Raw genomic sequence first — 27445 nt, 5'->3', positions numbered from 1 at the left:
TAGATGACTGAGGCCGGTATGACAGAGAGATAGTGGGTGACTGAGACAGGGGTGACAGGTAGAGTTGGTGACTGAGGCAGGGGCGACAGGGAAATAGTGGGTGACTGAGGCAGGGATGACAGGGAAATAGTGGGTGACTGAGGCAGGAGAGACAAGGAGATAGTGGGTCACTGAGGCAGGGGTGACAGGGAGACAGTGGGTGACTGGGGTGGTCTTCTGTTTGCCGGTGGCCGGACTCCTAACGATCAACATACTGGCGCCGGAATCCCGACCGCCGGCATACCGACATCTTTTCTCCCTCTTGGGGGTCCATGAGCACCCTGGAGAAAGTATAGATAGCATGGCGAGCCACCGTGCGTGCAGCGTGGCGAGCCCACAAAGGGCTCATTTGCGCTTGCCCGGGTGTAGCAGGGTATGCTGGCGGCCGGGCTCCCGTCGACCAGCATACCGGCGCCGGAATCCCGACCGCCGGCATACCGACAGCTGGGCAAGCGCAAATGAGCCCCTTGCGGGCTCGCCATGCTGCGGGCACGGTGGCTCGCCACGCTATCTATACTTTGACTGAGACAGGGCTGACAGGGAGATAGTGGGTGACAGGTATAGAGTGACTAAGGCAGAGGTGCAGAAAGATGGCGGCCGCAGTGTGCGACCCTGTCCCAGTGGTTTCCCTCCCTGGCTCCCCACTCACCTCACCATGTGATCCAGGCTCTCTTTAAGCAGTGCAGCAGGTGTGCGAGCACACCTCGGGAGGACATGAGAAGGCAGCAGCAGCACCCTCCACATATGGTACTCTCCGCGATGTAATGGTCAGGCCGGCCCTGTATATACACTCACATAGTAAAAGACAAACATATAGCAAAACATACATACACACATATGACAAAACACACAAACAGCTAAACACACATAGCAAAAAAAAAAGATTTTACTCACCGGTAAATCTATTTCTTGTAGTCCGTAGTGGATGCTGGGGACTCCGTAAGGACCATATGGAATAGACTGGCTCCGCAGGAGATAGGGCACTCTAGAAAAGAATTAGGTCTACTGGTGTTCACTGGCTCCTCCCTCTATGTCCATCCTCCAGACCTCAGTTAAGGAAACTGTGCCCGGACAAGCTAACATTACAAGGAAAGGATTTTGGAATCCAGGGTAAGACTCATACCAGCCACACCAATCACACCGTATAACTTGTGATAACCAAACCCAGTTAACAGTATGAACAATACAAAACATCAGATAACCTGATGTAACATAACATAACCCTTTGTTAAGCAATAACTATATACAGTATTGCAGAAGAAGTCCGCACTTGGGACGGGCGCCCAGCATCCACTACGGACTACGAGAAATAGATTCTTATTTTCTCTAATGTTCTAAGTGGATGCTGGGGACTCCGTAACTCCGGACCATGTGGATTATACCAAAGCACCCAAACGGGCGGGAGAGTGCGGATGACTCTGCAGCACCGAATGAGCAAACTCAAGGTCCTCCTCAGCTAGGGTATCAAACCTGTAGAACTTTGCAAATGTGTTTGATCCCGAGCAAGTAGCTGCTCGGTAAAGTTGTAATGCCAAGACCCCTCGGGCAGCCGCCAAAGAAGAAGCCCACCTTACTTGTGGAATGGGCCTTTACTGATTTCGGAGGCGGCAATCCAGCCGCAGAATGAGCCTGCTGAATCGTGTTACAGATCCAGCGAGCAATAGTCTGCTTTGAAGCAGGAGCACCCAACTTATTGGATGCATACAGGATAAACAGCGACTCCATTTTCCTGACCTTGGCCGTTCTGGTCACATAAATCTTCAAAGCCCGCACTACATCTAGTAACTCGGAATCCTCCAAGTCCCCTGTAGCCACAGGCACCACAATAGGTTGGTTCATATGAAATGATGACACCACCTTGGGCAGAAATTGTGGACGGGTCCGCAATTCTGCCCTGTCCATATGAAAAACCAGATAGGGGCTTTTATGTGACAAAGCCGCCAATTCCGACACATGCCTGGCTGAGGCCAGAGCCAGCAGCATAACCACCTTCCACGTGAGATATTTTAACTCCACAGTTTTTAGTGGTTCAAACCAGTGTGATTTTAGGAAACCCAACACCACGTTAAGATCCCAAGGTGCCACTGGAGGCACAAACGGGGGCTGTATATGCAGCACTCCCTTCACAAAAGTCTGAACTTCAGGAAGAGCTGCCAGTTCTTTTTGAAAGAAAATGGATAGGGCCGAAATCTGGACCTTAATGGATCCCAATTTTAGGCCCAAAGACACTCCCGATTGTAGGAAATGAAGGAACCGGCCCAGCTGGAATTCCTCTGTAGGAGCCCTCCGGGCTTTACACCAAGCAACATATTTTCGCCATATACGGTGATAATGCTTAGACGTTACATCCTTCCGAGCCTTTATAAGCGTAGGAATAACCTCATCCGGAATCCCCTTTTCTGCTAGGACCCGGCGCTCAACCGCCAAACGCAGCCGCGGTAAGTCTTGGAACAGACAGGGCCCCTGTTGTAACAGATCCTGTCTTAAGGGCAGAGACCATGGGTCCTCTGTGAGCATTTCTTGCAGATCCGGATACCAAACCCTTCTTGGCCAATCCGGAACAATGAGAATTGTTCTCACTCCTCTTCTTCTTATGATTCTCAGTACCTTGGGTATGAGAGGAAAACACATAAACCGACTGGAACACAAACAGTGTCACTAGTGCGTCCACAGCTATCGCCTGAGGGTCCCTTGACCTGGCGCAATACCGCTGTAACTTTTTGTTTAGACGGGACGCCATCATGTCCACTTGTGGCAGTTCCCACCGGTCTGTGACCTGTGTGAAGACTTCTGGATGAAGTACCCATTCTCCCGGGTGGAGGTCGTGCCTGCTGAGGAAGTCTGCTTCCCAGTTGTCCACTCCCGGGATAAACACTGCTGACAGTGCTCTTACATGATTCTCCTCCCAACGAAGAATCCTGGTGGCTTCTGTCATCGCCACCCTGCTCCTTGTGCCGCCTTGACGGTTTACATGAGCCACTGCGGTGATGTCTGATTAGGGCTGCAGTGTCAGGGGACGGTAGCACCACCTTCTTGGACAACCGTGCTAGAGCTTTGTCCACCGTGGGTGTTGACTCCCACCTTATCCTATCCTCAGAGGGAAAAGTATATGCCATAGAAATTCTCTTGGGAATCAGTAACTTTTTGTCAGGAGTTTCCCAAGCCCTTTCAAAAAGAGTGTTCAGTTCATGAGAGGGAGGAAACGTTACCTCAGGTTTCTTTCCCTTATACATACAGACCCTTGTCTCAGGAATATGTAATACGTCCCTTATTGCCACAATCATGTACTGAATGCTCTTAGCCAGTTTAGGATTCAATTTGACATCACTATAGTCGACACTGGAGTCCGAATCCGTGGCGGTATCTGTGTCTGCTATCTGGGTAAACAAACGTTTCTGTGACCCCGAGGGGGTTTGAGTTTGTGACAAAACATCTCCCATTGATTGTCTCCATGCTTGGTTCTGAGACTCAGATTTGTCTAATCTTTTATGCAACAAAGCCACACATGCATTTAAGACACTCCAGATATCTACCCAATCAGCAGTCGGCGGTGCGGACAGATTTACTCCCACATTCTGTTCCGCCCCCACACCAGCTTCCTCCTGGGAAGAGCATTCAGCCTCAGACATGTCGACACACACGTACCGACACCCACTAACACACTGGGCTATAGGGGACAGACCCACAGTAAGGTCCTTCAGAGAGAAAGTATGCCAGCTGACGACCAGCGCCTCACCCGGTCTGAAGGAATATACAATGTCCCAGACCTAGCAGCGCTTTTATATATAAATATATACAACACCAAATTTGCTGTGCACCGCCCGTTTTTGCACCCTGTTACTTGTGACAGAAGTGAAGGGCCATGACCAGCGTCTCTGCAGCTTGCTGTGAAGAGAAAATGGCGCTGATTAGAGCTGGAGGACGAAGCCCCGCCCCCTAAATGGTGCGCTAGTGTCCTCCTTTTATTTATACTGGCGGGGGTCTGTATACAGTGCCTATGCACTGTATACTGCTGTGCCTGTCCTTAACAGAGGTTTAATTGCTGCCCAGGGCGCCCCCCCTGCACCCATGTAGTGCCGCTTGTGTGTGGGAGGAATGGCGTGCAGCGTGACCGCTGCGTGATACCTCCGAAGATCTGAAGTCTTCTGCCGCCTTCACTGAAGTCTTCTTTGCTTATGTTACTCACCCGGCTTCTTTCTTCAGGCTCTGTGAGGGGGACGGCGGCGCGGCTCCACGATGCAAGGAGCCTGTTGCCAATAGTGCTCCCTGAAAATAATAAACCTAACAAAAGTCTTTTCTAGAGAAACTCTGTGGAGTTCCCCTAGTGTGTGTCCAGTCTCTCTGGGCACAGAATCTAACTGAGGCATAGAGGGAGGAGCCAGTTCACACCCATTTAAAGTCTTAAAGTGCCCATGTCTCCTGCGGATCCCGTCTATACCCCATGGTCCTTTTGGAGTCCTCAGCATCCTCTAGGACATATGAGAGAGAGAGAGAGAGATAAATACTTACCATCTCTCCTCGCTGGCAGTCAGGCTCCTCGTGGTGGCAGATCCCGGGCAGCTGCTGGGAAGAAGGAGGAGGAGGGAGGGGGACAGGAGCCGCTGCAGCGCTATGTAATTGGTAGTAGACCGCTGCAGCAGTCCCCTCTCCTTCCGTATTGGCTGGCCGCCGCTGTGAATGCTGGGATGAGGGAAGCGCATCCCAGCATTCACAGCAGCGCCGGGCAGCCAATGCTGAAGGAGAGGGGACTGCTGCAGCGGCACTACTACCAATGGCACACACGTAGTTACGGCGCTGCTGTACATCCCTACATCCGTACACTGCCGCTCTCATACATCCGTACACTGCCGCTCTCATACATCCGTACACTGCATCTCTCATGCATCCGCACGCTGACGCTCTCATGCATCCGCACGCTGACGCTCTCATGCATCCGTACACTGCATCTCTCATACATTCGCACACTGACGTTCTCATACATCCGCACGCTGACTCTCATTCATCCGCACGCTGACTCTCTCATACATCCGCACGCTGACGCTCTCATACATCCGCACGCTGACGCTCTCATACATCCGCACGCTGACGCTCTCATACATCCGCACGCTGACGCTCTCATACATCCGCACGCTGACGCTCTCATACATCCGCACGCTGACGCTCTCATACATCCGCACGCTGACGCTCTCATACATCCGCACGCTGACGCTCTCATGCATCCGCACACTGCATCTCTCATACATCCGCACGCTGACGTTCTCATACATCCGCACGCTGACTCTCTCATACATCCGCACGCTGACGCTCTCATACATCCGCACGCTGACGCTCTCATACATCCGCACGCTGACGCTCTCATACATCCGCACGCTGACGCTCTCATACATCCGCACGCTGACGCTCTCATACATCCGCACGCTGACGCTCTCATACATCCGCACGCTGACGCTCTCATACATCCGCACGCTGACGCTCTCATACATCCGCACGCTGACGCTCTCATACATCCGCACGCTGACGCTCTCATACATCCGCACGCTGACGCTCTCATACATCCGCACGCTGACGCTCTCATACATCCGCACGCTGACGCTCTCATACATCCGCACGCTGACGCTCTCATACATCCGCACGCTGACGCTCTCATAAATCCGCACGCTGACGCTCTCATACATCCGCACCCTGACTCTCATACATCCGCACCCTGACTCTCATACATCCGCACCCTGACTCTCTCATACATCTGCACCCTGACGATCTCAAACATCCGCACGCTGATGCTCTTACATTCATACAGCCGCTCACTGACGCTCTCATACATCCGCATACTGACGCTCTCATACGTCCGCACGGACGCTCTCATACGTCCGCACACTGACGCTCTCATACGTCCGCACACTGACTCTCTCAGACGTCCGCACACTGATGCTCTCAGACGTCCGCACACTGACGCTCTCAGACGTCCGCACACTGACGCTCTCAGACGTCCGCACACTGACGCTCTCATACGCGTCCGCACACTGACGCACTCATACGTCCGCACACTGACGCTCTCATACGTCCGCACACTGACGCTCTCATACGTCCGCACACTGACGCTCTCATACGTCCGCACACTGACGCTCTCATACGTCCGCACACTGACGCTCTCATACGTCCGCACACTGACGCTCTCATACGTCCGCACACTGACGCTCTCATACGTCCGCACACTGACGCTCTCATACGTCCGCACACTGACGCTCTCATACGTCCGCACACTGACGCTCTCATACGTCCGCACACTGACGCTCTCATACGTCCGCACACTGACGCTCTCATACGTCCGCACACTGACGCTCTCATACGTCCGCACACTGACGCTCTCATACGTCCGCACGTTGACGCTCTCATACATCCGTACGTTGACGCTCTCATACATCCGTACGTTGACGCTCTTACATTCATACATCCGCACACTGACGCTCTCATACGTCCGCACACTGACGCTCTCATACGTCCGCACACTGACGCTCTCATACGTCCGCACACTGACGCTCTCATACGTCCGCACACTGACGCTCTCATACGTCCGCACACTGACGCTCTCATACGTCCGCACACTGACGCTCTCATACGTCCGCACACTGACGCTCTCATACGTCCGCACACTGACGCTCTCATACGTCCGCACACTGACGCTCTCATACGTCCGCACACTGACGCTCTCATACGTCCGCACACTGACGCTCTCATACGTCCGCACACTGACGCTCTCATACATCCTTACCCTGACGCTCTCATACATCCGTACGTTGACGCTCTCATACATCCGTACGTTGACGCTCTCATACATCCGTACGTTGACGCTCTCATACATCCGTACGTTGACGCTCTCATACATCCGTACGTTGACGCTCTCATACATCCGTACGTTGACGCTCTCATACATCCGTACGTTGACGCTCTCAAACAACCGCACGCTGATGCTCTTACATTCATACATCCGCACACTGACGCTCTCATACGTCTGCACACTGACGCTCTCATACGTCTGCACACTGACGCTCTCATACGTCTGCACACTGACGCTCTCATACGTCTGCACACTGACGCTCTCATACGTCTGCACACTGACGCTCTCATACGTCCGCACACTGACGCTCTCATACATTCACACACTGATGCTCTCATACCGCCGCACGCTGACGCTCTCATACCGCCGCACGCTGACGCTCTCAGACGTCGTCCGCACGCTGACGCTCTCAGACGTCGTCCGCACGCTGACGCTCTCAGACGTCGTCCGCACGCTGACGCTCTCAGACGTCGTCCGCACGCTGACGCTCTCAGACGTCGTCCGCACGCTGACGCTCTCAGACGTCGACCGCACGCTGACGCTCTCAGACGTCGTCCGCACGCTGACGCTCTCAGACGTCGTCCGCACGCTGACGCTCTCAGACGTCTTCCGCACGCTGACGCTCTCAGACGTCTTCCGCACGCTGACGCTCTCAGACGTCCGCACGCCGACGCTCTCATACTGCCGCACGCCGACGCTCTCATACTGCCGCACGCCGACGCTCTCATACTGCCGCACACTGACGCTCTCATACGTCCGCACGCTGGTGCACTTATACATCCGTACTCTGACGCAATCATACATCCGCATATATCTATACCCATATATGCACACAGCCGTACATGTGTGTGTGTGTATATATATATATATATATATATATATATATATACACACACAGCTGTACAAATATACAGTCACACACTTATACACACAGCCACACACTTATACCCATATATGCACACAGCCACACACTTATACCCATATATGCACACAGCCACACACCTATACACACAGCCACACACCTATACCCATATATACACACAGCCACACACTTATACACATATATACTCACACCCACACACTTATACATACATGTTCACTTACAGATGGTGCCTCCCTTACCTTAACAAATGACAATTACATGGCAGCATATCACAATGTTCAGTATTGCAGCTCAGAGCCATTCCTCCTCTCAGTTTCCCACATTGCAGGAAGGCAGCAGTGACCCGTGTAGCCACGCCCCCTGATCGGACTCCTCTGTAGTTTCACTTTCAGCTGTGCAGACACTGACAGTAGTATGCCGTGCTGCTCTGCCTGCCCAGATGGCCCTAGGATTTCCCCATGTCCTAGGTAGTTGCCTATAGCTAGGGCCAGGACTCTGGAGCATATGACGCGCTGACAGTGGGCATGTGTCCTGTGCCTCCTGCCCAGCACTCGCACCATAGTAACCCACCCACACCCAAAATACTGTCATCAGCAGGGGGCAGTACAGGTGGCCGGTGCCCTCCCGGCTCTTGGAGCACATTAGTGTCAGGTAGAGGAGGAGCATAGAGCGGGAGATAGGGTCACAGAGGATCCCCAGTAGCTGCTGGTAACCTCCGATTCTCATGCCTCCGCAGGTAGTGGAAGCCAGTCACTGCAGATCCAGCGGGTTACACAGATCAGGCTACCCGCCGGCGAGCGCATGAATCACTAGTGCACAGCGCTGCTGGGAGCCTCGCCCAGGAACACTCTGCCGAGGTTGTCACTGCTGAGAGGCAGTCGTGATGGGGACAGGGGCGACTAGCTGCCCGCTCTGTCTTCCCGTCAGATGTCCTGTGCTGCTGCTACTGTATGTCAGCTTCAGGTGCAGCAGTAACAGGGCGGCCGGCCGGGCAGCAATGTACACAGTCACAGAGTACAAGAGCACATTTGAATTTGCCGCCCCATCTGGCATTGCGGCACACACATGAATAAATTAAGTGACGTCATCTAAACTGCCTGGCCACGCTCACAGCATAATACGGATGTAAGATATTTTTACTAACACGACACCATAACTAAAAAAAGACAGACAGCATCCACTCAGTCCCAAAACACCACCCAATCATTTTGTATAATACATATAGATCTAATTATTTTTATAATCACAAAATAAATTGGCTATGTGAGGAGTGATCAGCCATATTGCTCCACTCAAGTGAAGCTACTCTCTGTACACCCCCTGCTGGCGGCCACTGCGCAGGCGCAACAAATTGAAAAGCCCTATCTTTAAAATGGGGCATATTTTACTTAATTAAAAAAAAACTATAACTTTCTCAAAAACCACAACCCCAAAAGGCACTACACTGGGACATACTCTGTCTAATAAAACAAACCCCAAGTCTTTCTTTGTCCTCTACCCTGAGTTATGCCTTCCCAAAAATCTCCTCATTCACTCTATAGGAAAACGTTGTCAAAAAGCCATACAGGAAGTTGCAGAAAAAAAACTGACAGTTGGAACTTTAGGTTACTCCCAATTCCTCAGTTTTTATTATTTTGGCCTGCAATTTGGCATGCAGCACCGGGTGACGATTCTACGCATCCATGCCAAATTTCAGCTCGGTACGTCTAATCACGTTTGAGGTGTAGCCCCTCAAACACCATGCCCCCATCTCTGAAGTTCCCTATGGGAGAAATCCGTTTGTTCGATTCAGCCTTAATATAAGGGCACGACCGTGCCCTTATAATATATTCCATAGACTAAAAACCTTACGGTTTCACAGGTCCCATTAAGGCTTCTTACACATGATCTGGAATTTCAGAAACCTGTTGTGACTCTTCCACTCAAACTCCAAAAAGCAATGAAATTCCGATTATTAAGGCTGACGCCTTAATGGACGTGTTCCTTGCGCAATACAGATATGGTATGCCATCACAGCCTGTGGGTAAGTTTAGATTCAGCACTCTCACAGAGTGAGATTGCTGTCACTCACACAATGGTGGAGCTGCTAATTCACAGATTTGTGTGCTCATTGGAATACACACATGCAGTCTATGCAACTGAAGGTCTGAGCGGAAGACAAAGATGCTCGGATGAGGTAAGAGTGTTGTTGATTGGAGGGAGAAGACAGAGCATTGTGGATGGGGGTGTGTGGATCGAGGGAAGACTAAGTAGCATTGATGGGTGGGGACAAAGAAACACGGGATAATTCAGACTGCAGCGACCGCAGTCTAAATTAGTTTGTGGGGTGCGAATGCGCAATGGCCGCACTGTGCGTGCGTACCCGGGAGCCCAGTGAGGGGAGGGGGAGGGCCTGACATGCGGGGCGGACAAGCCCTGTGCTGGGCGTCACATCGCATGTTAGAGTAAATGATTGTAGATGTGCGAAATTTGGCACATCTACAATCAATTCTGAATTAATTGTAGATGGGGGGTTAAGACAGATGGGGGAAAGACAGTTGCACAGATGGTGAGGAGACAGCTGCGTGGATGGGTGGACAGTGCCGTGTGGATGAGGGGGAAAAAGCAGCACAGATGTGGGAGGGGTAAGAGCAGTATAGATGGAAAGAAATGGCATGGATGAGGAAGGCAGAGCAGCATGGATGAGGGGAATACAGTCCCAACATCGGAGGGGATAAGTATTTTTACCTCCCCTTAGGGGGTGGCAGCTAGGCCCAACCCTTGGGTGGGTTGGATAGGGAAACCCCCCCAATAGTGACCCACGAAACTTACCTTCAGGATGACAGCTATATGAATAGGGTAAGAGTGGTGTGGATAGGGGGTAGATTAAGCAGCAAGTATGGGAAGGGAGACAGAGCGGTGCAGGTGGGGGAAATGATGCAGATGGGTTGAAAACACTGGCACGGATGGGTAGAAAACTGGTACAGATGGGAGAGAAGACAGTGTGCCCTGTACTGGAGGAGACAGAGTGACGTTGAAGAGGGAAACACTGAGCAGCACAGAGAGAAGGAAACGGTGATACAGACAAGGCACAGGTGGGGAAAGACAGATGGTGCAGATAAGTTAGTACAGACTAGCACAGATGGAAGAACACAGCAGTAGGGATTGGGGAAGACAGGGCAGCATGGGGGTGTATAGGGGAAGTAAGTGTAGATGCATAGACCATAGATGGGGTATTATAGTTTTAGCAATTAACCAAGATGTTTGAGGGAGCTAAATCTGTAGACTAAATGAGATGGATGTATGGAGTGAGAAGGCTGTTGTAAAATGGTGGGATTGTTGTGGTGACCGAATGGGATGGTTGTGGGCACTGTGTGGGATGGGAGCTCCACAACACTGCTCAGACCTTCAGTTGCATAGACTGCATGTGTGTATTCCAATGAGCACACAAATCTGTGAATTAGCAGCTCCACCATTGTGTGAGTGACAGCAATCTCACTCTGTGAGAGTGCTGAATCTAAACTTACCCACAGGCTGTGATGGCATACCATATCTGTATTGCGCAAGGAACACGTCCATTAAGGCGTCAGCCTTAATAATCGGAATTTCATTGCTTTTTGGAGTTTGAGTGGAAGAGTCACAACAGGTTTCTGAAATTCCAGATCATGTGTAAGAAGCCTTAATGGGACCTGTGAAACCGTAAGGTTTTTTGTCTATGGAATTTCATAGCTTTTTTTCAATTTATTTTTTGTAATTCAGAAATGTTAAATTTTACTGTAAGAATAAACATTTGATTTTTTTTAAATGTTTAACAATAACACACCCCTGGCAACAAGCATTTCCCCTGGCCACAAGCATTACAAACCCCTGACATGAGTATGACACCTGTCCCAGAGCATGAAATCCCTGGCAATGAGCAAGACAGCAAGCCTAAGAAACCCCAGGGAACGAGCATGACACCCAGCGTGTAGAAGCTTTACTGTAGGGCATAATGTATCACGAGCATTAAAGTGTGGGGCATATGGTGCAGTGTGGGGCTTAATATGGTGAAAAACTTTTTTTCCCTGTGGTGGCCAAGGTCTGTTGGCGCAGGGCCAAAAACTGGGGTGTAAGGTAGTCTTTTCTGGTGAGGTCATGCCCATTTTAATGAGCACACGCCCCTTGCCTGGAGCACAGCATTCTGCAGCTTTTACATTTCCACAATGGCGGAACAGCGAAAGAGACACAGACCACGGGCAGCATGAGAGAGAGAGAGAGAAAGACCAGGGGCAGCAAGAGAGAGACAGACAGACCAGGGGCAGCGAGAGAGACAGAGATACCAGGGCCAACGAGAGAGACAGAGACAGACAAAGGAAGTGGCGGAATTAGAGAATAGTGGGCCCAGGTGCAACAATATGCATTGGGCCCCTCTCCCTTACTAAAATTAGGGATCGCATGCACCACAAAAAAAACTGTAAGTGGGTGACTGAAGTAGGGGAGACAGGGAGATAGTATGCAAGTAAGGCAAGAGTGACAGGTAGATAGTGGGTGACTGAGGCAGGGGTGACATGAACATAGTGGGTGACTGAGGCAGGGGTGACAAGTAGAGAGTAGATGACTGAGGCAGGGGTGACAGGTAGAGTTGGTGACTGAGGCAGGGGTGACAGGGAGATAGTGGGTGACTGAAGCAGGGGTGACAAGGAGATAGTGGGTGACTGAAGCAGGGGTGACAGGGAGATAGTGTGCGAGTAAGGTAGGAGTGACTGGTAGATAGTGGGTGACTGAGGCAGGGGTGACAGGGAGATAGTGGGTGACTGGTGAGGCACGGGTGACAGGGAGATAGTGGGTGACTGAAGCAGGGGTGACAGGGAGATAGTGGGTGACTGAGGCCGGGATGACAAGTAGAGAGTAGATGACTGAGGCAGGGGTGACAGGGAGATAGTGGATGACTGAGGCAGAGCTGACATGGACATAGTAGGTGACTGAGGCAGGGGTGACAAGTAGAGAGTAGATGACTGAGGCAGGGGTGACAGGGAGATAGTGGGTGACTGAGGCCAGGGGGACAGGGAGATAGTGGGTGACTGAGGCTGGGGGGACAGGGAGGTAGTGGGTGACTGAGGCAGGGGTGACAGGGAGATAGTGGGTGACTGAGGCAGGGGTGACAGGTAGAGTTGGTGACTGAACAGGGGTGACAGGTAGAGTTGGTGACTGAGGCAGGGTGAGAGTTGGTGACTGAGGCAGGGGCGACAGGGAGATAGTGGGTGACTGAGGCAGGGGTGACAAGTAGAGAGTATATGACTGAGGCAGGGGTGACAGGGAGATAGTGGGTGACTGAGGCAGGGGTGACAGGTAGAGTTGGTGACTGAACAGGGGTGACAGGTAGAGTTGGTGACTGAGGCAGGGTGAGAGTGGGTGACTGAGGCAGGGGTGACAGGGAGATAGTGGGTGACTGAGGCAGGAGTGACATGGACATAGTGGGTGACTGAGGCAGGAGTGACATGGATATAGTGGGTGACTGAGGCAGGGGTGACATGGACATAGTGGGTGACTGAGGCAGGGGTGACATGGACATAGTGGGTGACTGAGGCAGGGGTGACAAGTAAAGAGTAGATGACTGAGGCCGGTATGACAGAGAGATAGTGGGTGACTGAGACAGGGGTGACAGGTAGAGTTGGTGACTGAGGCAGGGGCGACAGGGAAATAGTGGGTGACTGAGGCAGGGATGACAGGGAAATAGTGGGTGACTGAGGCAGGAGAGACAAGGAGATAGTGGGTCACTGAGGCAGGGGTGACAGGGAGACAGTGGGTGACTGGGGTGGTCTTCTGTTTGCCGGTGGCCGGACTCCTAACGATCAACATACTGGCGCCGGAATCCCGACCGCCGGCATACCGACATCTTTTCTCCCTCTTGGGGGTCCATGAGCACCCTGGAGAAAGTATAGATAGCATGGCGAGCCACCGTGCGTGCAGCGTGGCGAGCCCACAAAGGGCTCATTTGCGCTTGCCCGGGTGTAGCAGGGTATGCTGGCGGCCGGGCTCCCGTCGACCAGCATACCGGCGCCGGAATCCCGACCGCCGGCATACCGACAGCTGGGCAAGCGCAAATGAGCCCCTTGCGGGCTCGCCATGCTGCGGGCACGGTGGCTCGCCACGCTATCTATACTTTGACTGAGACAGGGCTGACAGGGAGATAGTGGGTGACAGGTATAGAGTGACTAAGGCAGAGGTGCAGAAAGATGGCGGCCGCAGTGTGCGACCCTGTCCCAGTGGTTTCCCTCCCTGGCTCCCCACTCACCTCACCATGTGATCCAGGCTCTCTTTAAGCAGTGCAGCAGGTGTGCGAGCACACCTCGGGAGGACATGAGAAGGCAGCAGCAGCAGCACCCTCCACATATGGTACTCTCCGCGATGTAATGGTCAGGCCGGCCCTGTATATACACTCACATAGTAAAAGACAAACATATAGCAAAACATACATACACACATATGACAAAACACACAAACAGCTAAACACACATAGCAAAAAAAAAAAAGATTTTACTCACCGGTAAATCTATTTCTTGTAGTCCGTAGTGGATGCTGGGGACTCCGTAAGGACCATATGGAATAGACTGGCTCCGCAGGAGATAGGGCACTCTAGAAAAGAATTAGGTCTACTGGTGTTCACTGGCTCCTCCCTCTATGTCCATCCTCCAGACCTCAGTTAAGGAAACTGTGCCCGGACAAGCTAACATTACAAGGAAAGGATTTTGGAATCCAGGGTAAGACTCATACCAGCCACACCAATCACACCGTATAACTTGTGATAACCAAACCCAGTTAACAGTATGAACAATACAAAACATCAGATAACCTGATGTAACATAACATAACCCTTTGTTAAGCAATAACTATATACAGTATTGCAGAAGAAGTCCGCACTTGGGACGGGCGCCCAGCATCCACTACGGACTACGAGAAATAGATTCTTATTTTCTCTAATGTTCTAAGTGGATGCTGGGGACTCCGTAACTCCGGACCATGTGGATTATACCAAAGCACCCAAACGGGCGGGAGAGTGCGGATGACTCTGCAGCACCGAATGAGCAAACTCAAGGTCCTCCTCAGCTAGGGTATCAAACCTGTAGAACTTTGCAAATGTGTTTGATCCCGAGCAAGTAGCTGCTCGGTAAAGTTGTAATGCCAAGACCCCTCGGGCAGCCGCCAAAGAAGAAGCCCACCTTACTTGTGGAATGGGCCTTTACTGATTTCGGAGGCGGCAATCCAGCCGCAGAATGAGCCTGCTGAATCGTGTTACAGATCCAGCGAGCAATAGTCTGCTTTGAAGCAGGAGCACCCAACTTATTGGATGCATACAGGATAAACAGCGACTCCATTTTCCTGACCTTGGCCGTTCTGGTCACATAAATCTTCAAAGCCCGCACTACATCTAGTAACTCGGAATCCTCCAAGTCCCCTGTAGCCACAGGCACCACAATAGGTTGGTTCATATGAAATGATGACACCACCTTGGGCAGAAATTGTGGACGGGTCCGCAATTCTGCCCTGTCCATATGAAAAACCAGATAGGGGCTTTTATGTGACAAAGCCGCCAATTCCGACACATGCCTGGCTGAGGCCAGAGCCAGCAGCATAACCACCTTCCACGTGAGATATTTTAACTCCACAGTTTTTAGTGGTTCAAACCAGTGTGATTTTAGGAAACCCAACACCACGTTAAGATCCCAAGGTGCCACTGGAGGCACAAACGGGGGCTGTATATGCAGCACTCCCTTCACAAAAGTCTGAACTTCAGGAAGAGCTGCCAGTTCTTTTTGAAAGAAAATGGATAGGGCCGAAATCTGGACCTTAATGGATCCCAATTTTAGGCCCAAAGACACTCCCGATTGTAGGAAATGAAGGAACCGGCCCAGCTGGAATTCCTCTGTAGGAGCCCTCCGGGCTTTACACCAAGCAACATATTTTCGCCATATACGGTGATAATGCTTAGACGTTACATCCTTCCGAGCCTTTATAAGCGTAGGAATAACCTCATCCGGAATCCCCTTTTCTGCTAGGACCTGGCGCTCAACCGCCAAACGCAGCCGCGGTAAGTCTTGGAACAGACAGGGCCCCTGTTGTAACAGATCCTGTCTTAAGGGCAGAGACCATGGGTCCTCTGTGAGCATTTCTTGCAGATCCGGATACCAAACCCTTCTTGGCCAATCCGGAACAATGAGAATTGTTCTCACTCCTCTTCTTCTTATGATTCTCAGTACCTTGGGTATGAGAGGAAAACACATAAACCGACTGGAACACAAACAGTGTCACTAGTGCGTCCACAGCTATCGCCTGAGGGTCCCTTGACCTGGCGCAATACCGCTGTAACTTTTTGTTTAGATGGGACGCCATCATGTCCACTTGTGGCAGTTCCCACCGGTCTGTGACCTGTGTGAAGACTTCTGGATGAAGTACCCATTCTCCCGGGTGGAGGTCGTGCCTGCTGAGGAAGTCTGCTTCCCAGTTGTCCACTCCCGGGATAAACACTGCTGACAGTGCTCTTACATGATTCTCCTCCCAACGAAGAATCCTGGTGGCTTCTGTCATCGCCACCCTGCTCCTTGTGCCGCCTTGACGGTTTACATGAGCCACTGCGGTGATGTCTGATTAGGGCTGCAGTGTCAGGGGACGGTAGCACCACCTTCTTGGACAACCGTGCTAGAGCTTTGTCCACCGTGGGTGTTGACTCCCACCTTATCCTATCCTCAGAGGGAAAAGTATATGCCATAGAAATTCTCTTGGGAATCAGTAACTTTTTGTCAGGAGTTTCCCAAGCCCTTTCAAAAAGAGTGTTCAGTTCATGAGAGGGAGGAAACGTTACCTCAGGTTTCTTTCCCTTATACATACAGACCCTTGTCTCAGGAATATGTAATACGTCCCTTATTGCCACAATCATGTACTGAATGCTCTTAGCCAGTTTAGGATTCAATTTGACATCACTATAGTCGACACTGGAGTCCGAATCCGTGGCGGTATCTGTGTCTGCTATCTGGGTAAACAAACGTTTCTGTGACCCCGAGGGGGTTTGAGTTTGTGACAAAACATCTCCCATTGATTGTCTCCATGCTTGGTTCTGAGACTCAGATTTGTCTAATCTTTTATGCAACAAAGCCACACATGCATTTAAGACACTCCAGATATCTACCCAATCAGGAGTCGGCGGTGCGGACAGATTTACTCCCACATTCTGTTCCGCCCCCACACAGCTTCCTCCTGGGAAGAGCATTCAGCCTCAGACATGTCGACACACACGTACCGACACCCACTAACACACTGGGTTATAGGGGACAGACCCACAGTAAGGTCCTTCAGAGAGAAAGTATGCCAGCTGACGACCAGCGCCTCACCCGGTCTGAAGGAATATACAATGTCCCAGACCTAGCAGCGCTTTTATATATAAATATATACAACACCAAATTTGCTGTGCACCGCCCGTTTTTGCACCCTGTTACTTGTGACAGAAGTGAAGGGCCATGACCAGCGTCTCTGCAGCTTGCTGTGAAGAGAAAATGGCGCTGATTAGAGCTGGAGGACGAAGCCCCGCCCCCTAAATGGTGCGCTAGTGTCCCCCTTTTATTTATACTGGCGGGGGTCTGTATACAGTGCCTATGCACTGTATACTGCTGTGCCTGTCCTTAACAGAGGTTTAATTGCTGCCCAGGGCGCCCCCCCTGCACCCATGTAGTGCCGCTTGTGTGTGGGAGGAATGGCGTGCAGCGTGACCGCTGCGTGATACCTCCGAAGATCTGAAGTCTTCTGCCGCCTTCACTGAAGTCTTCTTTGCTTATGTTACTCACCCGGCTTCTTTCTTCAGGCTCTGTGAGGGGGACGGCGGCGCGGCTCCACGATGCAAGGAGCCTGTTGCCAATAGTGCTCCCTGAAAATAATAAACCTAACAAAAGTCTTTTCTAGAGAAACTCTGTGGAGTTCCCCTAGTGTGTGTCCAGTCTCTCTGGGCACAGAATCTAACTGAGGCATAGAGGGAGGAGCCAGTTCACACCCATTTAAAGTCTTAAAGTGCCCATGTCTCCTGCGGATCCCGTCTATACCCCATGGTCCTTTTGGAGTCCTCAGCATCCTCTAGGACATATGAGAGAGAGAGAGATAAATACCATCTCTCCTCGCTGGCAGTCAGGCTCCTCGTGGTGGCAGATCCCGGGCAGCTGCTGGGAAGAAGGAGGAGGAGGGAGGGGGACAGGAGCCGCTGCAGCGCTATGTAATTGGTAGTAGACCGCTGCAGCAGTCCCCTCTCCTTCCGTATTGGCTGGCCGCCGCTGTGAATGCTGGGATGAGGGAAGCGCATCCCAGCATTCACAGCAGCGCCGGGCAGCCAATGCTGAAGGAGAGGGGACTGCTGCAGCGGCACTACTACCAATGGCACACACGTAGTTACGGCGCTGCTGTACATCCCTACATCCGTACACTGCCGCTCTCATACATCCGTACACTGCCGCTCTCATACATCCGTACACTGCATCTCTCATGCATCCGCACGCTGACGCTCTCATGCATCCGCACGCTGACGCTCTCATGCATCCGTACACTGCATCTCTCATACATTCGCACACTGACGTTCTCATACATCCGCACGCTGACTCTCATTCATCCGCACGCTGACGCTCTCATACATCCGCACGCTGACGCTCTCATACATCCGCACGCTGACGCTCTCATACATCCGCACGCTGACGCTCTCATACATCCGCACGCTGACGCTCTCATACATCCGCACGCTGACGCTCTCATACATCCGCACGCTGACGCTCTCATACATCCGCACGCTGACGCGCTCATACATCCGCACGCTGACGCTCTCATGCATCCGCACACTGCATCTCTCATACATCCGCACGCTGACGTTCTCATACATCCGCACGCTGACTCTCTCATACATCCGCACGCTGACGCTCTCATACATCCGCACGCTGACGCTCTCATACATCCGCACGCTGACGCTCTCATACATCCGCACGCTGACGCTCTCATACATCCGCACGCTGACGCTCTCATACATCCGCACGCTGACGCTCTCATACATCCGCACGCTGACGCTCTCATACATCCGCACGCTGACGCTCTCATACATCCGCACGCTGACGCTCTCATACATCCCCACGCTGACGCTCTCATACATCCCCACGCTGACGCTCTCACACATCCGCACGCTGACGCTCTCATACATCTGCACGCTGACGCTCTTACATTCATACGTCCGCACGCTGACGCTCTCATACATCCGCACGCTGACGCTCTCATAAATCCGCACGCTGACGCTCTCATAAATCCGCACGCTGACGCTCTCATAAATCCGCACGCTGACGCTCTCATACATCCGCACCCTGACTCTCATACATCCGCACCCTGACTCTCATACATCCGCACCCTGACTCTCATACATCCGCACCCTGACTCTCTCATACATCTGCACCCTGACGATCTCAAACATCCGCACGCTGACGCTCTTACATTCATACAGCCGCTCACTGACGCTCTCATACATCCGCATACTGACGCTCTCATACGTCCGCACGGACGCTCTCATACGTCCGCACACTGACGCTCTCATACGTCCGCACACTGACGCTCTCATACGTCCGCACACTGACTCTCTCAGACGTCCGCACACTGACTCTCTCAGACGTCCGCACACTGACGCTCTCAGACGTCCGCACACTGACGCTCTCAGACGTCCGCACACTGACGCTCTCAGACGTCCGCACACTGACGCTCTCAGACGTCCGCACACTGACGCTCTCAGACGTCCGCACACTGACGCTCTCATACGTCCGCACACTGACGCTCTCATACGTCCGCACACTGACGCTCTCATACGCGTCCGCACACTGACGCACTCATACGTCCGCACACTGACGCACTCATACGTCCGCACACTGACGCACTCATACGTCCGCACACTGACGCTCTCATACGTCCGCACACTGACGCTCTCATACGTCCGCACACTGACGCTCTCATACGTCCGCACACTGACGCTCTCATACGTCCGCACACTGACGCTCTCATACGTCCGCACACTGACGCTCTCATACGTCCGCACACTGACGCTCTCATACGTCCGCACACTGACGCTCTCATACGTCCGCACACTGACGCTCTCATACGTCCGCACACTGACGCTCTCATACGTCCGCACACTGACGCTCTCATACGTCCGCACACTGACGCTCTCATACGTCCGCACACTGACGCTCTCATACGTCCGCACACTGACGCTCTCATACGTCCGCACACTGACGCTCTCATACGTCCGCACACTGACGCTCTCATACGTCCGCACACTGACGCTCTCATACGTCCGCACACTGACGCTCTCATACGTCCGCACACTGACGCTCTCATACGTCCGCACACTGACGCTCTCATACGTCCGCACACTGACGCTCTCATACGTCCGCACACTGACGCTCTCATACGTCCGCACACTGACGCTCTCATACGTCCGCACACTGACGCTCTCATACGTCCGCACACTGACGCTCTCATACGTCCGCACACTGACGCTCTCATACGTCCGCACACTGACGCTCTCATACGTCCGCACACTGACGCTCTCATACGTCCGCACACTGACGCTCTCATACGTCCGCACACTGACGCTCTCATACATCCTTACCCTGACGCTCTCATACATCCTTACCCTGACGCTCTCATACATCCTTACCCTGACGCTCTCATACATCCGTACGTTGACGCTCTCATACATCCGTACGTTGACGCTCTCATACATCCGTACGTTGACGCTCTCATACATCCGTACGTTGACGCTCTCATACATCCGTACGTTGACGCTCTCATACATCCGTACGTTGACGCTCTCATACATCCGTACGTTGACGCTCTCATACATCCGTACGTTGACGCTCTCATACATCCGTACGTTGACGCTCTCATACATCCGTACGTTGACGCTCTCATACATCCGTACGTTGACGCTCTCATACATCCGTACGTTGACGCTCTCATACATCCGTACGTTGACGCTCTCATACATCCGTACGTTGACGCTCTCAAACAACCGCACGCTGATGCTCTTACATTCATACATCCGCACACTGACGCTCTCATACGTCTGCACACTGACGCTCTCATACGTCCGCACACTGACGCTCTCATACATTCACACACTGATGCTCTCATACCGCCGCACGCTGACGCTCTCATACCGCCGCACGCTGACGCTCTCAGACGTCGTCCGCACGCTGATGCTCTCAGACGTCCGCACGCTGACGCTCTCAGACGTCCGCACGCTGACGCTCTCAGACGTCCGCACGCCGACGCTCTCATACTGCCGCACGCCGACGCTCTCATACTGCCGCACGCCGACGCTCTCATACTGCCGCACACTGACGCTCTCATACGTCCGCACGCTGGTGCACTTATACATCCGTACTCTGACGCAATCATACATCCGCATATATCTATACCCATATATGCACACAGCCGTACATGTATATATATATATATATATATATATATATATATATATATACACACACACACAGCTGTACAAATATACAGTCACACACTTATACACACAGCCACACACTTATACCCATATATGCACACAGCCACACACTTATACCCATATATGCACACAGCCACACACCTATACACACAGCCACACACCTATACCCATATATACACACAGCCACACACTTATACACATATATACTCACAGCCACACACTTATACACATATATACTCACAGCCACACACTTATACACATATATACTCACACCCACACACTTATACATACATGTTCACTTACAGATGGTGCCTCCCTTACCTTAACAAATGACAATTACATGGCAGCATATCACAATGTTCAGTATTGCAGCTCAGAGCCATTCCTCCTCTCAGTTTCCCACATTGCAGGAAGGCAGCAGTGACCCGTGTAGCCACGCCCCCTGATCGGACTCCTCTGTAGTTTCACTTTCAGCTGTGCAGACACTGACAGTAGTATGCCGTGCTGCTCTGCCTGCCCAGATGGCCCTAGGATTTCCCCATGTCCTAGGTAGTTGCCTATAGCTAGGGCCAGGACTCTGGAGCATATGACGAGCGCTGACAGTGGGCATGTGTCCTGTGCCTCCTGCCCAGCACTCGCACCATAGTGACCCACCCACACCCAAAATACTGTCATCAGCAGGGGGCAGTACAGGTGGCCGGTGCCCTCCCGGCTCTTGGAGCACATTAGTGTCAGGTAGAGGAGGAGCATAGAGCGGGAGATAGGGTCACAGAGGATCCCCAGTAGCTGCTGGTAACCTCCGATTCTCATGCCTCCGCAGGTAGTGGAAGCCAGTCACTGCAGATCCAGCGGGTTACACAGATCAGGCTACCCGCCGGCGAGCGCATGAATCACTAGTGCACAGCGCTGCTGGGAGCCTCGCCCAGGAACACTCTGCCGAGGTTGTCACTGCTGAGAGGCAGTCGTGATGGGGACAGGGGTGACTAGCTGCCCGCTCTGTCTTCCCGTCAGATGTCCTGTGCTGCTGCTACTGTATGTCAGCTTCAGGTGCAGCAGTAACAGGGCGGCCGGCCGGGCAGCAATGTACACAGTCACAGAGTACAAGAGCACATTTGAATTTGCCGCCCCATCTGGCATTGCGGCACACACATGAATAAATTAAGTGACGTCATCTAAACTGCCTGGCCACGCTCACAGCATAATACGGATGTAAGATATTTTTACTAACACGACACCATAACTAAAAAAAGATTCAGACAGCATCCACTCAGTCCCAAAACACCCCCCAATCATTTTGTATAATACATATAGATCTAATTATTTTTATAATCACAAAATAAATTGGCTATGTGAGGAGTGATCAGCCATATTGCTCCACTCAAGTGAAGCTACTCTCTGTACACCCCCTGCTGGCGGCCACTGCGCAGGTGCAACAAATTGAAAAGCCCTATCTTTAAAATGGGGCATATTTTACTTAATTAAAAAAAAACTATAACTTTCTCAAAAACCACAACCCCAAAAGGCACTACACTGGGACATACTCTGTCTAATAAAACAAACCCCAAGTCTTTCTTTGTCCTCTACCCTGAGTTATGCCTTCCCAAAAATCTCCTCATTCACTCTATAGGAAAACGTTGTCAAAAAGCCATACAGGAAGTTGCAGAAAAAAACTGACAGTTGGAACTTTAGGTTACTCCCAATTCCTCAGTTTTTATTATTTTGGCCTGAAATTTGGCATGCAGCACCGGGTGACGATTCTACGCATCCATGCCAAATTTCAGCTCGGTACGTCTAATCACGTTTGAGGTGTAGCCCCTCAAACACCATGCCCCCATCTCTGAAGTTCCCTATGGGAGAAATCCGTTTGTTCGATTCAGCCTTAATATAAGGGCACGACCGTGCCCTTATAATACACATACATACATACATACATACATACATACACACACACACACACACACACACACACACACACACACACACACACACACACACACACATATATACACACACACAGTTTTGCTCATAAGTTTCTAGCAGAATTTGTGATTTTCTGGCCATTTGTCAGAGAATATGAATGATAACTCACAAACTTTTCTTTCACTCATGGTTAGTGGTTGGGTGAAGCCATTTATTGTCAAACAACTGTGTTTACTCTTTTTAAATCATAATGACAACAGAAACTACCCAAATTTGTTTGTGTAATAATTCCTGACCATTACCTTTTAAAGATGTCTCTCATTTATCTGAAAAATGTGTAATATTGTGAAATCTTATTGTATTTATGCTCATACGCTTTATTTTTTTGTTTTAGGTATTTGCTTTTTTATCACAAGCAGTTTCTGGAATATGAGTAACTTTATCAGCATTTGTCTGAAATGTGAATAAAACATAAATCTAAGCAAGACTTCTCCGATGACCCACACACAGACCTACCTGAAATTTTCAGACAAAGCTGACATTAGACAGGAGTAATGCCGGTGTCGCACCTGCCCATTGTGATTCTTGAACGGGTGGAAGAACTATTAAAGTGGCTGCACACAAAACGGAAGCGCTGAACAGGAATGGGGCAGAGGGATTATTAAAGTCTGGTACTAAACATCTCTCATCGTGCTTCTGGGATTATGTATGGGAAGGCTGGGAGGGGAGGGGGGAGAACATCTCCAGATACCATCACAAAATATCCTCTCCATTTGGTGCTTGAATTGCATCTGACCAAACATATGGCTGTTATGATCAAGGAAAGCCAAGCCCATCTGTTACACATTGGACTGAAAGTTTAAGGAAAAAGTCAACCAGGTTGGTATCTACGAATCAAGGTTGAAAAAGGCATAAGAGTATTTTGCAAGTATCTCTATTTGTGATTTTAGTTGAAATAAATACAGTATGAAACTACTAAGCTATCTGTCTTTCTCAGCCAGCATTAAGAATTCCTGGATTGTGGACAGATTCTGCAGTTACTGGGGACTTATACTTTTCCTGTGTATGTTTATTATTTGGACTGCTCCTGAGAACTCAGGATGTTTGTTTTTTTTCTCACAAATGTTTTATTTGTGTTTTTGCCATTGAATTGCAATTTATTTTGTCTTTTCATGAAACTTTATTTCATTAATGCAGTCATGAGTAAAAAGGCAAGAAATGAGTTTACATGTTTGTGTGCTTATGGTCTGCAGCCTTTTCCCAAACATATTAAGGTGGCAAACTCATCTTTCAGCATGCATGGTATTGTGACGTATGAAGTCCTCTTTATATACAGTTTATTTTGCGTGGATGTTGTGTGTAGTAATTTGTCAAAAGCATGTCTGTTCTACACATCCAGTTTCAGAGAGAACAGTGGTCATGATTCATTATCTTTAAGACGTCTGTAAAACACTTATTTGTGTTTAAGTTGCACACTGTTCGGTTTAAAGCTAGTCATACACCTAAAGATTTATTGTCCAGTCTGGCTGGTTGGAACGAAAATCTGGTAATGTGTGGGAGCAAATGACTATTGACCATTTGCTCCGAAATAACGGAAAACTGTAAAAAAAAAACGGTCATTCTGACAAATTGGTCAAATTAAATGGATTTAACTAATTTGTCTATTTTTTTTCCTATATTTTCAGTGTTTGGGAGCAAATGCTCAATTGTCATTTGCTACCATACATTACCAGATTTGCATTCCAACCAGCCAGATTGGACAATAAATCTTTAGGTGTATGGCCAGTCTAATGGTGTGTACACACGGTGAGATAAATCTGTGAGATTTTGACTGTATAGTCAAAATCTTATGAAAAGTTAGTGCATATCATGGTGTTAGGCAGCTTGCGATACAGATTCGATCCCGATGCGCGCTCCCGTGGGGTCGGTATCGTAAGGCTAGATAGACTGTGCAGGCAAGTCAATCTTGACTATCTAGTGCAGAGGTCCTCAAACTCAGTCCTCGGGGGCCCACGCAGTGCATGTTTTGCAGGTAACCCAGCAGGTGCACAGGTGTATTAATTACTCACTGACACATTTTAAAAGGTCCACAGGTGGAGCTAATTATTTCACTTGCGATTCTGTGAGGAGACCTGCAAAACATGCACTGTGTGGGCCCCCGAGGACCGAGTTTGAGGACCTTTGATCTAGTGTACAATCTAGTACAAAGTATACCCAAGATTGGCACTTAGTCAAAATCGTACATAGACAAAGTCTCAAGCACAGATAGTCAAAATCTGTACAATCTGTGCTATCTGGGCTCTGGGGGAGTTCAAGGGAAATCGCATAGTCAAAATCGAACATAGCAAGGATCTTACTGTGTGTACACACCCTAACATTTGCTAGAATTATTGATTTTACCATTCCTAAATATTTAATAATGTATTTCAAATTGTAAATGATATAAGAGGTCACTGAAGTTCTCTGGCCATACATAGAATGATGCTGTAGACTTACAGGATTCAGAGGGGATTTTAAGAAAACTTCTGTGAATCACAGATATTATAAATTAATGCTGACATAGGATCCATAAAGTGGATTGGTTTCACAGATATTTATTACATGAGCTTACATTGCATCTGGAAAGTATTCACAGCGCTTCACTTTTTCCACATTTTGTTATGTTACAGCCTTATTCAAAAATGGAATAAATTTATTTTTCCCCTCAATTTTCTACACCCAATACCTCATAAGCACAATGTGAAAAAAATTTTTGTGAATTTTGCAAATGTATTAAAAATCAAAAACTAAGAAATCACATGTACATAAGTATTCACACCCTTTGCCATGAAGCTCAAAGTTGAGCTTAAGTGCATCCTGTTTCCACTGATCATCCCTGAGATATTCTGACAGCTTAATTGGAGTCCACCTGTGGTAAATTCAGTTGATTGGACATGATTTGGAAAGGCACACACCTGTCTATATAAGATCCCACACTTGACAGTGCATGTCTGAGCACAAACCAAGCATGAAGTCAACGGAATTGTCTGCAGACCTCAGAGACAGGATTGTCTTGAGACACAAATCTGGGTAAGGGTACAGAAAAATATCTTCTGCTTTGAAGGTCCCAATGAGCAAAGGGGCCTCTCTCATCCATAAATGGAAGAAGTTCGGAACCGCAAGGACTCTTCCTAGAGCTGGCCAGCCATCTAAACTGAGCGATCGGGGGAGAAGGGCCCTAGTCAGGGAGGTGACCAAGAACCCGATGGTCACTCTATCAGAGCTACAGCATCCCTCTGTGGAGAGAGGAGAACCTTCCACAAGGACAACCATCTCTGCAGCAATCCACCAATCAGGTCTGTATGGTAGAGTGGCCAGATGGAAGCCGCTCCTTAGTAAAAAGCACATGGCAGCCCATCTGGAGTTTGCCAAAATGCACCTGAAGGACACTCAGACCATGAGAAACAAAATTCTGTGGTCTGATGAGATGAAGATTGAACTCTTTGGTGTGAATGCCAGGTGTCATGTTTGGAGGAAACCAGGCACCGCTCATCACCAGGCCAATACCATCCCTGCAGTGAAGCATGGTGGTGACAGCATCATCCCGTGATGATGATTTTCAGCGGCAGAAACTGGGAGACTAGTCAGGATAGAGGGAAAGATGAATGCAGCAATGTACAGAGACATCCTTATGAAAATCTGCTCCAGAGCACTCTTGACCTCAGACTGGGGCAACTTCATCTTTCAGCAGGATAACGACCCTAAGCACACAGCCAAGATATCAATGGAGTGGCTTCAGGACAATGCTGTGAATGTCCTTGAGTGGCCCAGCCAGAGCCCAGACTTGAATCCAATTGAACCTGATGGCGCTTGAGAGGTGCTGCAAAGGGGATCCGGTCGGAAGATCGACAGTGTCTAGGTCGACAATGTTTAGGTCGACCACTATAGGTCGACAGTCACTAGGTCGACATGGATGGAAGGTCGACAGGGTTTCTAGGTCGACGGGTCTAAAGGTCGACATGAGTTTTTCACATTTTTTTTATTTTTTTGAATTTTTTCATACTTAACGATCCACGTGGACTACGATTGGAACGGTAAAGTGTGCCGAGCGAAGGCACCATGCCCGAAGCATGGCGAGCGAAGTGAGCCATGCGAGGGGACGCGATGCACTAATTTGGGATCCCGGTCACTCTACGAAGAAAACGACACCAAAAAAAAAAAAAAAATCCTCATGTCGACCTTTAGACCTGTCGACCTAGCACATGTCGACCTAGAAACTCTTTCGACCTTCCATCCATATCGACCT

The 27445-nt window shown here is 50.2% G+C and overlaps 1 protein-coding gene across 4 annotated transcripts in view; it reads left to right on the top strand.

Moving 5' to 3' along the window:
* The window catches only part of LOC134945111 (ubiquitin carboxyl-terminal hydrolase 22-A), a 459291-nt gene extending 434904 nt beyond the window's left edge, over nucleotides 1–24387 (top strand). For all 4 annotated transcript variants that reach the window (XM_063934177.1, XM_063934176.1, XM_063934175.1 and 1 more), the window contains exon 15: nucleotides 23555–24387. In XM_063934177.1, coding sequence (XP_063790247.1) covers nucleotides 23555–23597 — 43 coding nt within the window. In that variant the 3' untranslated portion in view covers nucleotides 23598–24387. The remainder of the gene's footprint in view (nucleotides 1–23554) is intronic.
* The last annotated feature ends 3058 nt before the right edge of the window (nucleotides 24388–27445 follow it).

Source organism: Pseudophryne corroboree, chromosome 7, assembly GCF_028390025.1.
Source record: "Pseudophryne corroboree isolate aPseCor3 chromosome 7, aPseCor3.hap2, whole genome shotgun sequence".
Classification (NCBI taxonomy): Eukaryota; Metazoa; Chordata; class Amphibia; order Anura; family Myobatrachidae; genus Pseudophryne; species Pseudophryne corroboree.
Note: the sequence above shows the minus strand (reverse complement) of the source record. Positions and strands in the feature narration are given on the sequence as shown.